Source organism: Trichomycterus rosablanca, chromosome 12 (assembly GCF_030014385.1).
Source record: "Trichomycterus rosablanca isolate fTriRos1 chromosome 12, fTriRos1.hap1, whole genome shotgun sequence".
NCBI classification, from domain to species: domain Eukaryota; kingdom Metazoa; phylum Chordata; class Actinopteri; order Siluriformes; family Trichomycteridae; genus Trichomycterus; species Trichomycterus rosablanca.
Window position 1 is genome coordinate 15,551,762 of NC_085999.1, and position 17,061 is coordinate 15,568,822.

Sequence of the window (17,061 nt, forward strand, 5' to 3'; positions counted from 1 at the left end):
TTACAAACTAATGGCAAGATAACTGGGACCCTGAGTATCAGCTACAATACATGTATATAATCTAATATCAAGATAAACAACAAGAACCTAAATAAATAATTGTATTTGTTTAAAAAAAAATCAATGTAGCGCCTAAAACTGTAAGCAATATGACTAGTTAATTTCTCTTTATCATCAGTGAAAAATGAAACACCTCATGGTATTTTATAGGCATAAAATAGCCAATTTAATTTTACATAAACAGAATACAAATATTTATGATGGCGCCTGCACAGAGTCGAAAAAAAATGTGGACAGGGTGTGGCTCTCCGTACACAAAGCTGATCCATATGAACTCACCTGGAGCAGGTGAAAAGATGCAGTCGGCTACTGCACGCATGTCGGAGGGGGCATGTGACAGTCTCGCTCACTTCAATTAGAAGAGTAGGCGTAATGCAATTGGGTGATTCGATACGACTAGATTGGGAAGCAAATTGGGAAAAATGAAAAAAAAAAAAGAATACCAGTATTTAGATATAACAATATATCATCAAGGTATATGAACACCTAGTCGTAAGCGCAGTACAGAACTGTGGGAATTATTATTGGCACCCCTCGCCCAAGCTCCATTGTTATAACAACTTTCAATCACCTGAAAATGCTCTCCACAAGATTTTTTTGAGTGTCTGTTAAACTGTGCCCTTGCATTTGTAGGCACTACAGTCAGGCACTAATGTAGGATGAGATGGCCTGGCTCTTAATTAACATTCCACTTAATTTAATTGGAGATAAGGTCAGGTCTCTGTGCTGGTTATTGGAGTTTCTCTAGACAAATCTTGTCAAAGCATGTCTTTATGAGCTTAACTTTGTGTACCAGGATAGATTATACACTGATCAACCATAACATTAAAACCACCTCCTTGTTTCTACACTCACTGTCCATTTTATCAGCTCCACTTACCATATAGGAGCACTTTGTAGTTCTACAATTACTGACTGTAGTCCATCTATTTTTCTACATGCTTTGTTAGCCCCCCTTCATGCTGTTCTTCAATGGTCAGGACTCTCCCAGGACCACTACAGAGTAGGTATCATTTGGGTGGTGGATCATTCTCAGCACTGCAGTGACACTGACATGGTGGTGGTGTGTTAGTGTGTGTTGTGCTGGTATGAGTGGATAAGACACAGCAGCACTGATGGAGTTTTTAAACACCTCACTGTCACAGCTGGACTGAGAATAGTCCACCAACCAAAAACATCCAGCCAACAGCGCCCCGTGGGCAGCGTCCTGTGACCACTGATGAAGGTCTAGAGCGATCGTCTCTGATTTTAAATCTACAAGGTGGACCAACTAGTTAGGAGTGTCTAATAGAGTGGACAGTGAGTGGACACGGTATTTAAAAACTCCAGCAGCGCTGCTGTGTCTGATCCACTCATACCAGCACAACACACACTAACACACCACCACCATGTCAGTGTCACTGCAGTGCTGAGAATGATCCACCACCCAAATAATACATGCTCTGTAGTGGTCCTGTGGGGGTCCTGACCATTGAAGAACAGGGTAAAAGCAGGCTAAAAAAGCACTTCACCCACTTCAAAGTGCTTCTATATGGTAAGTGGAGCTGATAAAATGGACAGTGAGTGTAGAAACAAGAAAGTGGTTTTAATGTTATGGCTGATCAGTGTATGCTATTTATAGATTATAAATAGATAGAAATATATTATAAGTTGTTTTCATTCATATGTGTATTGAAGGCCCTGTATCTACTTTATCATGTGTACTGTATAAGGACTGGCACCATGGCGTATTGGCAGCAGTAGTACAGTAAGGACACTTCACTCAACTGCACTTTATTTAATTAGCTTAGATTGGAAAACTGCTTGGTGGTTGTTTTCTGATCTCAGTGGATAAATTGTTTACTTTAATTCACCATCTATTTCAAATTCCCTGCTCATAAACCATGCAAACCATAAAACAGTCACTGCTTTTATACTGATCAGGGTTGAGATTGGTCTGAAGTCTGCCTGGAACACCTTACATAATATTTATTATAATATGTATGCTCTAAGGGCGGCACGGTGGCTCAGTGGGCAGCACTGTCGCCTCACAGCAAGAAGTTCCTGGGTTTGATCCCCAGGCGGGGCGGTCCGGGTTCTTTCTGTGCGAAGTTTGCATGTTCTCCCCGTGTCTGCGTGGGTTTCCTCCGTGAGCTCCGGTTTCCTCCCACAGTCCAAAGGCATGCAGTCAGGTTAGAGAGATAGAGATATCCTTTATTTGTCATATATACATATACAGGTGTACAGTACAATGAAATTCTTTCTTCGCATATCCCAGCTTGTTTGGAAGCTGGGGTCAGAGCGCAGGGTCAGCCATCGTACGGCGCCCCTGGAGCAGACAGGGTTAAGGGCCTTGCTCAAGGACCCAACAGTGGCTGCATAGCAGAGCCTGGATTTGAACCCCCAATCTTCCGGTTGATAGCCCAAAGCTCTACCCACTAGGTTACCACCGTCTCAATAATTGGAGACACTGAATTGCCTTATAGGTGAATGTGTGTGTGTGTATTTATGTGTCTGCCCTGTGATGGACTGGCGCCCCGTCCAGGGTGTTATTGTGTGTCTTGCGCCCACTGAAAAGCTGGGATAGGTTCCAGCCCCAACCCCTCCCCCCCCACGACCCTAATAGGATTAGCGGTTAAGAAAGTGAGTCAGTGAGTGTATGCTTTAATATCAGTGCATCACCTTTACATATATTTTTTGTTCTTTTTTTTAAATCCTGTTTATTGCTGCTTTCATTTTTACACAGAATTAGTTGTCCCTACAACTTGTTTACAATTCAATTCTATAGTTAGGATATAGGCACTGTGCGATGACATTACAGACTGTGCTATTACTATCTCAGAAGACCATACAGTACCCTTCTACATGAGATTAAAACAAGAGCGTACAAGTTAGCGCAAATAATCTACACATGCAGTGTCGGCAACACATGGGACGGGGATTGTTCTAATAAAATTCCATTCCATCAAATTATATATTCTTAAAACTGTAAGCTCATGTTTAGATCACGATGTCAAATGCAATTTCTGCATGACAAACACCACTAATGTCTAATGCATAATAAGTGTTAAAAGCAGTATTTAAAATACAAAACTGGTTAGATAACTAGAACAAGTATTCGTGAACCTGAATAAAGACTATTAAGGAGTTAACCTGGTCCCAATCACAGAAACAGCATACACCAATCAGCCATAGCATTAAAACCACTTCCTTGTTTCTACACTCACTGTCCATTTTATCAGCTCCACTTACCATATAGAAGTATTTTGTAGTTCTACAATTACTGACTGTAGTCCATCTGTTTCTCTGCATGCTTTGTTAGCCCCCTTTCATGCTGTTCTTCAATGGTCAGGACTCTCCCAGGACCACTACAGTAGGTATTATTTGGGTGGTGGATCATTCTCAGCACTGCAGTGACACTGACATAGTGGTGGTGTGTTAGTGTGTGTTGTGCTGGTATGAGTGGATAAGACACAGCAGCGCTGCTGGAGTTTTTAAATACTGTGTCCACTCACTGTCCACTCTATTAGACACTCCTATATTTCTCTATTGGTGGAAATCTGTGCCGGAGGGAATGTAAGGTACAGCATTGCAGGAAAGAACAGACATGATACCAGAGACAGGTAAAGCCAGACTCAGGCTCTGTGGTGCGAGTCTTGACTGTAGCCCCCTGGAGATCCACGGCTGCGGTGGGATTTGTATGAGTCCTGGTATGGGTCGGCGTAGTCCTCCTCCACCAACAGCCATTGCTCCCTGCTCCCCTGCTGACGCTCAGTATTGTGGTAGTTCTCAGCTGACACTCTTACCTAGTTGGTCCACCTTGTAGATGTAAAGTCAGAGACGATCGCTCATCTATTGCTGCTGTTTTTGTTGATCATCTTCTAGACCTTCATCAGTAGTCACAGGACGCTGCCCACAGGGCACTGTTGGCTGTGTATATTTTTGGTTGGTGGACTATTCTTAGTCCAGCAGTGACAGTGAGGTGACAGCATTGTTGTGTCTTATCCACGCATACCAGCACATCACACACTAACACACTAGCACCATGCCAGTGTCACTGCAGTGCTGAGAATGATCCATCACCTAAATAATACCTACTCTGTGGTGGTCCTGTGGGGCTCATGACCATTGAAGAACAGCATGAAAGGAGGCTAGCAAAGCATGCAGAGAAACAGATGGACTACAGTCAGTAATTGTACTACAAAGTGCTTCTATATGGTAAGTGGAGCTGATAAAATGGACAAGGAGGTGGTGTTAATGTTATGGCTGATCAGTGTATGACAAATAAAGGCATTCTAGTTCTTAGTTGTATGCCATTTAACCAAACTTCATACATATGGCTCCTGGAATATTCTACTCTTCTTCCAGTGACTACATGCAAAATAGGCTCTGGTTTATTAGAGGCAACTGGTACTGTAAAATCTGTCATGCTGCCGTTGGTTCAAGGATCGAAGAAGCATGCTTACCATCTGCTCTTGCAAACACAGAGAAAACACAGCCTGCAAGAGCTACAAGATGCACAACCTGGACCCTTACGTGATCAGATAATTCACCACGTGTGCACGAGCTAATCTTTGGCCCTCTTAGTACCATAATTTCCCTCTCATAGAGAGATGTTACAAACACTAATAACAATCAAAAGCACAGGTCCCTAGATCTTTTTTCTATTGGTGGAAATCTGTGCCGGAGGGAATGTAAGGTACAGCATTGCAGGAAAGGACAGACATGATACCAGAGACAGGTAAAGCCAGACTCAGGCTCTGTGGTGCGAGTCTTGACTGTAGCCCCCTGGAGATCCACGGCTGCGGTGGGGTTTGTATGAGTCCTGGTACGGGTCGGCGTAGTCCTCCTCCACCAACGGCCATTGCTCCCTGCTCCCCTGCTGACGCTCAGTATTGTGGTAGTTCTCAGCTGAAGTCATCAAACTGTGACTTTCTATTGGAGAACGGTCACTAAAATGATTCCTGTTTCTGTTTCTTTGGCTCTGTAAAAAATTTTGCAAGGGGTTTAAAAACAGGCGTTTTCGAACCAAATATTAGTGCTAAAATGAATTAATTAGCTTTGCAAAACATATTCAAACATTCGTTTTATATACGATGAACTGTAATTTCTAAAGTAAAGGTTTTTAATTTTAAATGAGGGTCTTATAGTGCAGTGGCCTTATATTGAGTATCCATGTGAGGCTGATACTGTACAGAAACCCTGAATCATTGGTTTGCATTTTACATTTTATGATTGAATGTACTGCTAAACAGGCGGTAATGTTACACTGATGTCATAAAAGTGGTAACATGAACACAATATCCTAATAAAGTCCCATCTGCCACTCAGAAAGAATAAATAATGGTCGCGTTTAGGTGGCGCAGTGGTAAAACACGCTAGCACACCAGAGCTGACATTTCGAACTCATCTGTTCGCAACTCAGCTCTGCCATCCGGCTGGGCTGGGTGGCTATACGAACAACGATTGGCTTGTTGTTCATACAGGGAGGGAAAAGCCGGATAGGGACTCTCTCATGGCTGATGCAATTATGACCTCTGCTGGCTGATTGATGGCACCTGCACAGGGACAGTGAAAGAGTGTGTTGATCAGGGTGTGGCTTTCCATACACAGAGATGATCCGCATGTGAACTCGTCTAGTGCAGGTGAAAAGATGCAGTCGGCTACTGCACACGTGTCGGAGGGGGCGTGTGTTAGTTTCGTTCTCCTCAATCGGAGCGGGGATCGGCATCAGTGAAGAGGAAGCATGATACAATTGGGTAATTGAATGTGTCATATACGTATATATATATATATATATATATATATATATATATATATAAAAGAAAGAATAATTAATGACTTTTTTCTGTTTTACTGACAATCACACTGACAGATGTTTTATTTTGAAAAACTGGATTCTCTCTTAGTAACATCCGTCTGTTCCTCTTGACACGTTTCACACATGCACATTTCAGTCACATGATACAAAAAAATAAAGCCCACAAGCTAGCTAAAATGAGCAACAACAAAAAAAAGCTCAGGGTTCCGACTGATTTTCCATCATTGGTGAGTAGTATTGTTATGCACTTTGTGTTTTTATTATGCTCATCGTATAATTTTATTTAAAATTCTCCAGCCCCTGCTGGCCCTTGAATTTATGTCTTATATGAAAGCGGTCCGTGGTGCAAAAAAGGTTGGGGACCGCTGATTTGAATAACCAGAAAATCCATGGCTGTATCTAATAATTGCATAATATGAACTAGAGCAATTTTTAGGGATGTAACGATGCACCACAAGACAGTTAATAACCGATTCAAAAATTCCACGATTCAAATCGATTTGACATGTAAAATGAATCAATATTCACTTAAAACAGCAGAGGGCACTAGCGCTATACACCTAGCCTGGTTGACGTCACTGGCGCTATTTGCCTGGTTGCCAAATTCGGGGGTTTTCAGCCAAACTGGGCATAATTCAAAATTGTTTTGCATAGTTTGTACCTACCTCAGAAATAAAAGGGCATTTATTATTTATATAAATAAAAGATAATCACAAATACAGTATTTTATTTTTTTAAGAGAAATAATAAAGGAAACTTTCATAATTTTTCCCCAATTTCAGTTTAAAAATCGTGAAAAAAATTGTATCGTGAACCCAGTATCGTGAATCGCATCGCACTGTGGGTAGAGTGTATCGTTACATCCCTAGCAATTTTACATATTATCAGTGGTGTCTTTTGTTATCAGACACACTATGTGATTTGATAAGCAACAATCATGCAGGCTAGCAAACTGCTAGTCATTAAACTCGCTTGTATTAAGACAATGGTAGAAATGAATGAGGTCATATATTAGAGTCTCAGTTTAGCATTATATTGTCATTTAGCACAATACGTATGTACTGGTGACCCAAAACAGCTAACTAAATGCTAATTAACTAAATGCTAATATGTCAAACACAAAGAACACACAAAAACGCCAGTTTAAATTTTACATTTGATTGGCTAACATATACATAATACATCATTTCAGTTGTGAAGCCAAAATCATTATTTATTTATTCATCATTATTATTATTATTTATTCTGGAAGACAACCACTTACAGTCATGTGATGCTTCTTAAAACATGGCAAAAGATCAGTATCTGGTATCAGCAGACACTTAAAGCTTTTATAGTTATCATTTTGAAAATGAAAGAAACTAGTATTGATGCGTCCATCTTAAAAAATATTGTCACTGGAAACACTTAGCTCAACTCTTAGTGTTTAAAGCCAGTAACGTTCATCTGGTACTAAAACGTGTATGTAAGAGAGACTCTGTATACTGTAAGATCATATTTATTTAACAGTTCTGACCTGCAGAGTGGAGATGGCCGTGGGGTAGGGTGTCAGTGCAGTAGATCCCAAGTTCCGTCCCAGCAAAGGGTTAAGTGGAGTGCTCAGAGAGGTGTGTGTTGCCCGCCAGTAAGCTTCCAGGTACTCAGCCAGGTGTTCACATGCATCCTCCAGCTGGTTTTCATCCAAAATGATATCAAACATTTCCTGGAATGGGACAATAATTTATATTATATAGCAATTTATGTTTGTTATAAACAGGACATAAAGCAACCAATGTTTTGTACTTGTTTGTAGAGGACTGGTTACTGACCGGTGGACACTGAGCTAATTTGTCAGCAGCCACCAATTGTACATTGAGGTGCTTGCTCTGTGACTTCCCACGCGATTTGATTAACCGTTGCAATACCTGTCAACACAGAGGTAATAGAGAGGTATCAGAGAGATGGGATTTAATCTGTTACAAATATACCCATGTCTTATAGTTTCATTGATTCTTTTTTATCTATTGTGGCTTAATATAAGATTTCAGTTGCTCAACCTTCTGTGGTTGTCATTGTCTGATTCTCCTCTTTTTGATGCAATATACACTTTCAACAGGAGACAGATCTGGACTGCTGGCAGGCCAGTCAAGCACATGCACTCTGTGCTTACAAAACAATGCTGTCGTAGGACTTGCAGACTGAGGCCTGGCTTCATAACATCATAATTACATTTAGCTGTTTTTTTCCTATTTTAAGTAGTTTTTTGTAACAAACTATAAACATCCACTTATTTACCTTCTGAATCAAAAGTCTTAAAAACTAAGTATGTCATGCAGGTGGAAAATGCACAAAAATAGGGCTGTAAGTTATGTGGTTAAGTAAATGAACAAATTACAGATTCTTGTTTTTAAAGTACAGTACGGTTACCTTGTAATTTGACGCCCCTAAACTCAAAATCTTTGAAACTCAACGCCCTTCATTGTGATACTTGTACCCTTAAACTCGACGTTTTCCTTAAACTTAATGTGTTCAGTTTAAAATAAAAAAATGAATGAAGAAGCTGCTTTGTTCAACGCTTGGCTTGAGCAGTGCAGTAAAATGTCATCAAAGTGTCAAAGTGTGAATATGAGACAAATCTGCATTCGTGTGGAATAACCGTCAAATCCACTCTGAAAGCTTCACATGTATCTGTGTTTAGCTGAATTTTTCTCCTGTTTTGCTTTTAAACTTGTGTTATAGCTCAGGGTGCTGAGAAATTCGTGAGAGTCTAAAACGCTTATCATTAGAAGCTTAATGTGATTTAATGTATTAAAAGAACAACAAAGAAACACTAAACCTTTCTTAATTATTACTGCTCATAATTCTCTCCACTAATAAAATTCCTCACTCATTGTTTTAGTACAATAAGTCACGTTAGGCTTTGTGTATTGCCACAATCCATAGGAAAATAATGGCAAAGCTAGCGCAAAAAGCTATTGTGCCACTTCTCATGTGAATGCACCTTTATTGAACAGAATACGGTATTCCAAGATCAAGCATCTCCACGATTTTTTTATTGAATTTGAACTGTTTTTAATTGTATTTCAGTGTTTTAATATCTTTTTGTGATGTTTTTAGTGTAAACAACCCTATTATTTTACATTAGTCTTGCAAAGCATTAACAGGTTTCCCATACATCCTTATGGGAAAAAATACATTGAAACCCAACATCTTTTAAACTCAATGCCATTCCCAGAACCAATTGACGTTGAGTTTCAAGGTACCACTGTATTTAAAAAAAAAATCTTTTCTGAAAATGCTGTTTGTAAATACCTAACGAGCCACATACACTTAAATGAAAGACAGATTAAATGTCTATATATTTAAAAAGAACGTATGTTAAAATTCGCACATTAAAGCCATTTCAAATCTTACAGGGGCAACAACACAAGAACAATTATAGTGTTAGACTATAAGCTGGCCTATAAAATGGATCACAGACAATTGTACATTTGTTACCTTGGGAGAGGAGACTTTGACATGAACGATAATGGGTGCTAATGAAGTTTTTAGCAGCTGAGCTGGATGGTTGATAGTGTCAGCATCCAGAACAACCAGCTGAAGAGATCTTGCCAGCTCAAAGATCCTCTCAATCTCACTCTGTACTTCCACTGTTGGAGAAAGAGGCTTTACATTCATTTGTCTTTACAGTCAATAACATGCCATATGTTATGTTAAAAGAACTTGTTTTAATACACCAACTAGGCATAACATTATGACCACTGACAGGTGAAGTGAATAACACTAATTATCTCTTCATCACGGCGCCTGTTAGTGGGTGGGATATATTAGGATAAATGGGCAAGCGTAAGGATTTGAGAGAGTTTGACAAGGACCAAATTGTGATGGCTAGACGACTGGGTCAGAGCATCTCCAAAACTGCAGCTCTTGTAGGGTGTTCTTGGTCTGCAGTGGTCAGTATCTATCAAAAGTGGTCCAAGGAAGAAACAGTGGTAAACCAACGACAGGGTCATGGGCAGCCAAGGCTCATTGATGCACGTGGGAAGCGAAGTCTGGCCCGTGTGGTCCGATCCAACAGACGAGCTACTGTAGCTCAAATTGCTGAAGGAGTTAATGCTGGTTCTGATAGAAAGGTGTCAGACTTCATGCCTCAACAGGTCAGGGCTGTTTTGGCAGCAAAAGGGGGACCAACACAATATTAGGAAGGTGGTCATAATGTTATGCCTAATCGGTGCAAATAAAAAACAAGTGAAACATACCCAGATTTGACCTGGTGTTGGATCTTTCAATAATGACTCTCTTGCTTGGGTTGTTCAGTACAGATCTTTTTGCTAAAGAAATGTCAGCAGTCACTCTTGTAATAGATATCCTTGGTTTGACAAAACAAAGCAATATTGTGTTACCAGGATGGATGAAAAATACGCCTCCAACACAACACAAAACATGGCCTGAGCCAAAATAACCTCCACTGGAAAAAGTTGAAGGTAAAGCTTTCTCACCTGCCATCAAACCTGTGCTTCAGGAAGTCAAAAAGTGCTTTCTGCATCATATCTGTCACCTGAGCACAAACCCCAGGCAAACGTGAGGATAAAATGGTAAGAAGAGACGTGGGTTAATGAAAAGGAAGAAAGAAAAATTGTGTGAAAGAAGGAAAAACAATGACAAGAATGTTAATAGAAATAAAGAAACTAGTTTAGTATATTACAAAGCCAAATATAGAAAAGCAGAAACAGACCTAACAATGTGATTACACCAATTTTCTTTAACATCTCTTGTGCATGAGAAGATAGTTCTTAAAAGTGCATTTAATGCACTGATCAAAAGCCAAAAGCTTTTATTGTTCTTCAGAACAGTGGACATTTCTGGACATATTCATTCATTTACTTATCCGCTTATCCAGTTAGGGGCGTGGGGGGTGCTGGAGCATATCCCAGCTTTTCAATGGGCGCAAGGCACACAGTAACACCCTGGACGGGACGCCAGTCCATCGCAGGGCAGACACACATACACACACACACCCATTCACTTATAGGGCAATTTAGTGTCTCCAGTTAACCTGACTGCATGTTTTTGGACTGTGGGAGGAAACCGGAGCTCCCAGAGGAAACCCACGCAGACTTCTGGACATATTGTAAATTAAAAAGCTTAATGTGGCTTAATACACCACATCTACGCTATAAATGCTATGCTAAACGTGTAAATGTGCTATTATGGTCTATTTAACTGTATTAAGCATTTTTGCTTTATAATAACAGCAGTTACAATAAACAATTCACTAAATACATTTTGAGTTACAGTTTTATCACATTAAATCAATCACAATTTTTCAAAAGATCAGAGATACACAGATGTTTCTTTTACCTGATGCTCTTTGGCCATGTCTAACATAATGCTGCCCTGACTTTTAAGACCGTATCCATTCAAACATCAAATATTTTTTCAGTTTTTTTCTGACTAGTGCACCTCCAGTTTAGGCACCCAGTACATGGGCTAATTTAAATTTTGCATCCTGCTAATTAACTGATTTTTTTCATGACTGATACACATGGCACTCAAAACTCATGTGTGCAGCTGTGGTGCCTCCATTTTTGTGCACCCAGCCCTAAATACACAGTAATGTTTCACTCACTATATACAGGCTGTTCATCCATCAATTAATTCCTAAACAAAATATATCATTTTTATGACCAAAAAAACTATTTTTTTTTTCAATACAACTATAGAAGTGCACACTTACTTTTAACCACAGATAACATATTTCAAGATTAGAACATATATTTAACTATAATACATTATTTGTACAAAAATGAACAAGCATAACATTATGACCACTGACAGGTGAAGTGAATAACACTGATTATCTCTTCATCACGGCACCTGTTAGTAGGTGGGATATATTAGGCAGCAAGTGAACGTTTTATCCTCAGAGTTGATGTGTTAGAAGAAGGAAAAAATGTTGACAAGTTTGACAAGGGCCAAATTGTGACGGCTAGACGACTGGGTCAGAGCATCTCCAAAACTGCAGCTCTTGTGGGGTGTTCCCGGTCTGCAGTGCTCAGTATCTATCAAAAGTGGTACAAGGAAGGAACAGTGATAAACCAGCGACAGGGTCATGGGCAGCCAAGGCTCATTTATGCACGTGGGGAGCAAAGGCTGGCCCGTGTGGTCCGATCCGACAGACGAGCTACTGTAGCTCAAATTGCGGAAGAAGTTAATGCTGGTTCTGACAGAAAGGTGTCAGAATACACAGTGCATCACAGTTGCAGGGCTGTTTTGGCAGCAAAAGGGGGACCAACACAATGTTAGGAACGTGGTCATAATGTTATGCCTTGTTGGTGTACATAGAAAAAGTGACATTTACTTGCTATAATATACTTAAGGCCGTATAAAAATTTTCATCAAATAGGTCTGCAGCATCCATTTACAAACACTATGCATTTAATAATTTTTATTCTATTTATTTATTTTTTAATTTCTTTCTATTTGTTTATTTGCAAAACATTTTCAGTGATTTTTAAATAAATTAGATTAAACACCAATAATCACCAAAGAAAATCCGTCATTTTTTCCAGAGAAATTGGGGTTGATTTGTTCTCCTTTTAATTTTAAAACATGATCTATTTCTGAGACTAAAGAGTGCTGTATCCAGAGACCGTTGCCTCGGCAACCCAATGCAGAGAAGATGACTGGTATTGAGAGGGGGCCATGTTTTCCTCTCCCTTAGCGATTAAAGAGAGTTGCTCTGCTCCCTCTAGGACCTGTTTTGCAAACCTAAATATACATGAAAACAAAAATGATGCCCACCTCATATCCTTTTAATGAAGGACCAACCAAAACCACTGGCCTCATGGAGGGAACAACATCATAAGGGGGGATGTGTTCTGCCTGAAACAACAATACAGAGACTAAAATTATCCATTGAGACAATGCAGACACACTGCTGGGCAAAATATAACATGACATTAAAATTAAAATGCTGTCCGTTAAAACTTCATTTGTCACTTACCACTTTCTGCTTCTGTTTAGCTGTTGAAATGAAATAAAGAAAATTAAAAGATGTTATTCTGTGACAAGGAAACTAAAATAGATTAACTACAAAATCAGCACATGATCTAAATAGACTGGTTTCCTGATTATCAAGTTGTCAAAAATAAACATAACATTATGACCACCTTCCTCATATTGTGTTGGTCCCCCTTTTTTGCCCCATACACAACAAACTGTGATGCACTGTGTATTCTAACATCTTTCTATCAGAACCAGCATTAACTTTTTCATCTGTTGGACCAGACCACACGAGCCAGCCTTCGCTCCCCACGTGCATCAATGAGCCTTGGCTGCCCATGACCTTGTTGCCGGTTTACCACTGTTCCTTCCTTGGTGAGGTCCACTTTGGATAGATACTGACCACTGCAGACCGGGAACACCCCACAAGAGCTGCAGTTTTGGAGATGCTCTGACCCAGTCGTCTAGCCGTCACAATTTGGCCCTTGTCAAACTCGCTCAAATGCTTACGCTTATGCATTTTTCCTGCTTCTAACACATCAACTCTGAGGATAAAATGTTCACTTGCTGCCTAATATATCCCACCCACTAACAGGTGCCGTGATGAAGTGTTATTCAGTGTTAATATTCAGTGTTATTCACTTCACCTGTCAGTGGTCATAATGTTATGCCTAGTAGGTGTATACTTGTAAATGATGTATACTATTGCAGGGCTGAAATTTCAATTGTTCTTTTTCTGACATTCTTGCTTGTCCAAAAACAAATTTTTTGCTATTTTCTTAGTTTATTGTATTTTTTTGTTAGTTTTTTATATGACACACTCCACTTGACTAACAATATTATTTGTTGGTATTAAAAGTTTAAAGTAACTTTATCTTGGTCCTTTACATGTTTTTTTGTGATTCTAATTAATTATCTACGACTTGTGACTGCTCTGTGCCCAGATAAATAAGACTGAAATAGTGAGAAATGAGTACACTAATTAAACCGAAATAGGTATCTGGGCCTCATTTGCAACTCAGGAATAAAACTTAAATCCTAAATTAATAAAGTACATCTGTACTAACAACTGTTTGTAAGTACAAAATAAATGTGGTCTTTTTGCTATGGTTAAAAAAATTGCCACCTTATGCCGAGAAGAAATTTGTCTAATTTGTCTTACGCAATGAAAGAACCACTACAACAGGAATGCTTATTAACTGCTAGAAGTTGCTATAACACAGATGACAAGAGTCAAGCAAGCTTTTTATTGGTATGGGCTTAAAGGCTGCAGTGCAACAAAAAGGAGCTTTATTTTTGCAAGATGAGTTTAATTTAAAGGTCATGGTAAAGTTTTAGCAGATTCTTATTCACACAAGACCACTGTAATGCTTGTGGCCCAGTGTGTGTGCATTAAACTAGCCCTGTTTATTTCACTGTGTATAAGGAACCAGATATAGTCATCCATATTCATTATTGCTAACAAGGACTTAGAGGTAAAGCCACAGAGGTTAACCCTACATCACCAATAAACTCAATATAAACTTAAATGTGTGGAAGATTTGTTGCACAAATGGTAAAAAAATCACTTACAAGTGTTTGTAAACATATAACTTTTAACTGTGTTGAAGACTTAAAGTAGCCAAAGTAAGTCATATCTCTCATAGATCAGCTTTTACTTTTGTATAGAAATATTATTGAATGATGTTTTATCACAGCTTTATCACAATGGTGGTGGGTCCGGTTGCCATAGAATCACTGGGCTTAATGCAGTAACACTCCCCCGGACAGGACACCAATCCACAACGAGGCCTCGGGCACAGGGTACATGTTTCCCCTACAAATTCTATATGTGAATTTTGTTTATTACACTTTAATAACTTTTGATTTAGGAGGGACCTGTCTCACAGCGTAAACACTATTCTACTATGAATATGAGAATGTACTGTGCATACCTGCTGAGGGAGGATTAGGTTTCAAGGTGCCTGACACCATCTCTCCAAGACTGGAGGAGGAATTTCCAGTGGATTTCCTGCAAAGAAGAGAATAATAAACAGTGCATAGCTAAGTAATCAATGTATTAACCTACTCATTTTTAGTAACTGTGTTTCTTTATCAGGGTTGTAATCTGTAAAATGTAAAAACACTTTGGGTTAACATTTACATTTTTGTAAAAAAGCTTTATCCATTGTGTAAGTCGCTTTATACAAAGCGACTTATAGTATACAGTTGAAGCACTTGAGGGTTAAGGGCTTAAAGGCCCAACAGTGGCAACCTGGCAGTGGTGGGGTTTGAACCGGCAACCTTCTGATTACTAGTCCAGTACCTTAACCACTAGGCTACAACTGCCCTAGATTTTACAATGTCTTGGTCAGTCTGGAAAAGAAAAGTCCAGACTTTTACATTTTCAGCATTTAGCAGACGCTTTTATCCAAAGCGACTTACAGTACTGTGACAGTATACTGTCTAAGCAATTGAGGGTTAAGGGCTTTGCTCAAGGGCCCAACAGTGACAACCTGGCAGTGGTGGGACTTGAACCAGTGACCTTTTGATTACTAGTCCAGGACCTATACCCTTAGGCTACTTTTGTTTCCAGCATAACTGTGTCTCTGTGCACAAAATAATGTCCATGATAGTGGTTTGACGTTTGACAAAGGAACTTTAAAGGAAATTTAGTGGCCTATATAGCCCTTTTCTACCCCCTTTCTTCATTGTGGGCTTTCTTCATGTTTTTGGGCGCATTATTTTACAATTTCTTAATATTTGATTATGACCATATTTGTAATGGTGAGCAATGGCTGCAAATTTGTAGACTTAAACAAGCTTCTGATGAGTAAATTAAACACATGTTTAAAGTCAGCTGAGCCTGTGCTTCGATAGAAAGGATAAAACTCAAGGAAAATCTGACCTTATATACAATTGCATTGACATGGTCAATTTCATGAATGTGCTTTGTTTTTTAGTAGTGCCAACCGATTAATGGCACATTGGTTTAACCAAATAACCAAACTCTAACTTATTAATATAAGTTATTTCCAGAGAGACTACAAAATGTGTGTTGAACAGCCATGCTTTATTCGTTGGAATACAATACCATACACAGTACATATTTTAATGGGAATTAGTGCCCTCAGTGGTACTTCCAATTACCCAATACATTACATAAGCGTTTTTTAATGTTCAACTTTTTTACTGAAAGATTTATAATTAAATAATTCAGAATGAAAAACATTACGTTAAATTTAAAAACAAGCATTTGCACTAATTGTTTCAGACAATTGGCTCTTACTGTAAAAAGTACCAGGATTTTCGAGCTGATCTACCCTGAAAAGCTGTTTGCAAGGCTAAAATATACTCTAGCCAGTGGTCATAACAGGGCATCTATTACTCACTCAGTCACTCCCTCACCCACTCCTAATGACTGCTTTTTATTTACCAGGGTCAGATGATGTACAAACGTATTTGTAAAGACGATACCAGGCACTAATCATACATATTTCTGGATATAGCTGCTTGACAGCAAAACATACTCAAACTCTTGGTTTTGGTTTTAAATAGCATCTTCGGTTTTAAATAGCTTATAAATATGTTTAATATCGAATGACGCACATTTACATTAATAGGTTACAGCATGATAAACACTCCTTTGAGAGGAAAGTGGAAGAGGTGAGATATGACTAATGTATGACTCAACACAGTGCACAATGCATCAATGATGTTGAAAGAAAAATGTCTGTTAGGATCCAGTCACTGCGTTTCATAAGTCATGAGTCATAACAGTCAACAAACTACGAAGGTTATGAAGATTAATCATTACAGGTGAAAGTAACAAATTAGGTAGTTTCCAGATATTTTCATCTTCTTATTGTGTAATATAGCCTGTTATAGCTTACAACAAAACTAATATTACAAATCAATAATTTAAGAGACTTTTTGCTGCAGAAAAAAGGTTTAGTAAGACATTGTGAGAGAGCTTAGCCTGGCAGTTTTTAAGCTGATGAATTAATATAGTCACTCCCATTAGGCTTAATTATCAGGCCTAACATTTTTTAATGGGCCGCCAACATTATTGATAAGTAAGTAAAGCAACTTTAATCTTCTGATTGGTTGAAATTTGATGGCCCACATGATTTGTTTCTAATATCTGCAGCATCTGAATGAGCCATAGAGACCAGTGCATATATTTTATTGACAGCTGCCTTGCAGTGGGCCCACTGAACAAGAAACAAGTCAAGTCC

The 17,061-nt window shown here is 39.0% G+C and overlaps 1 protein-coding gene across 2 annotated transcripts in view; it reads right to left on the bottom strand.

Moving 5' to 3' along the window:
• Positions 1-4,496: 4,496 nt before the first annotated feature.
• Positions 4,497-17,061, bottom strand: part of cacnb4a (calcium channel, voltage-dependent, beta 4a subunit) — a 46,612-nt gene continuing 34,047 nt past the window's right edge. For both annotated transcript variants that reach the window (XM_063006607.1, XM_063006608.1), the window contains 9 exons: positions 14,779-14,855; positions 12,846-12,865; positions 12,644-12,724; positions 10,339-10,397; positions 10,099-10,208; positions 9,338-9,489; positions 7,669-7,764; positions 7,377-7,562; positions 4,497-5,023 (listed from right to left, as the gene is read on the bottom strand). In XM_063006607.1, the coding sequence (XP_062862677.1) occupies positions 4,793-5,023; positions 7,377-7,562; positions 7,669-7,764; positions 9,338-9,489; positions 10,099-10,208; positions 10,339-10,397; positions 12,644-12,724; positions 12,846-12,865; positions 14,779-14,855 (1,012 nt within the window). In that variant the 3' untranslated portion in view covers positions 4,497-4,792. The remainder of the gene's footprint in view (positions 5,024-7,376; positions 7,563-7,668; positions 7,765-9,337; positions 9,490-10,098; positions 10,209-10,338; positions 10,398-12,643; positions 12,725-12,845; positions 12,866-14,778; positions 14,856-17,061) is intronic.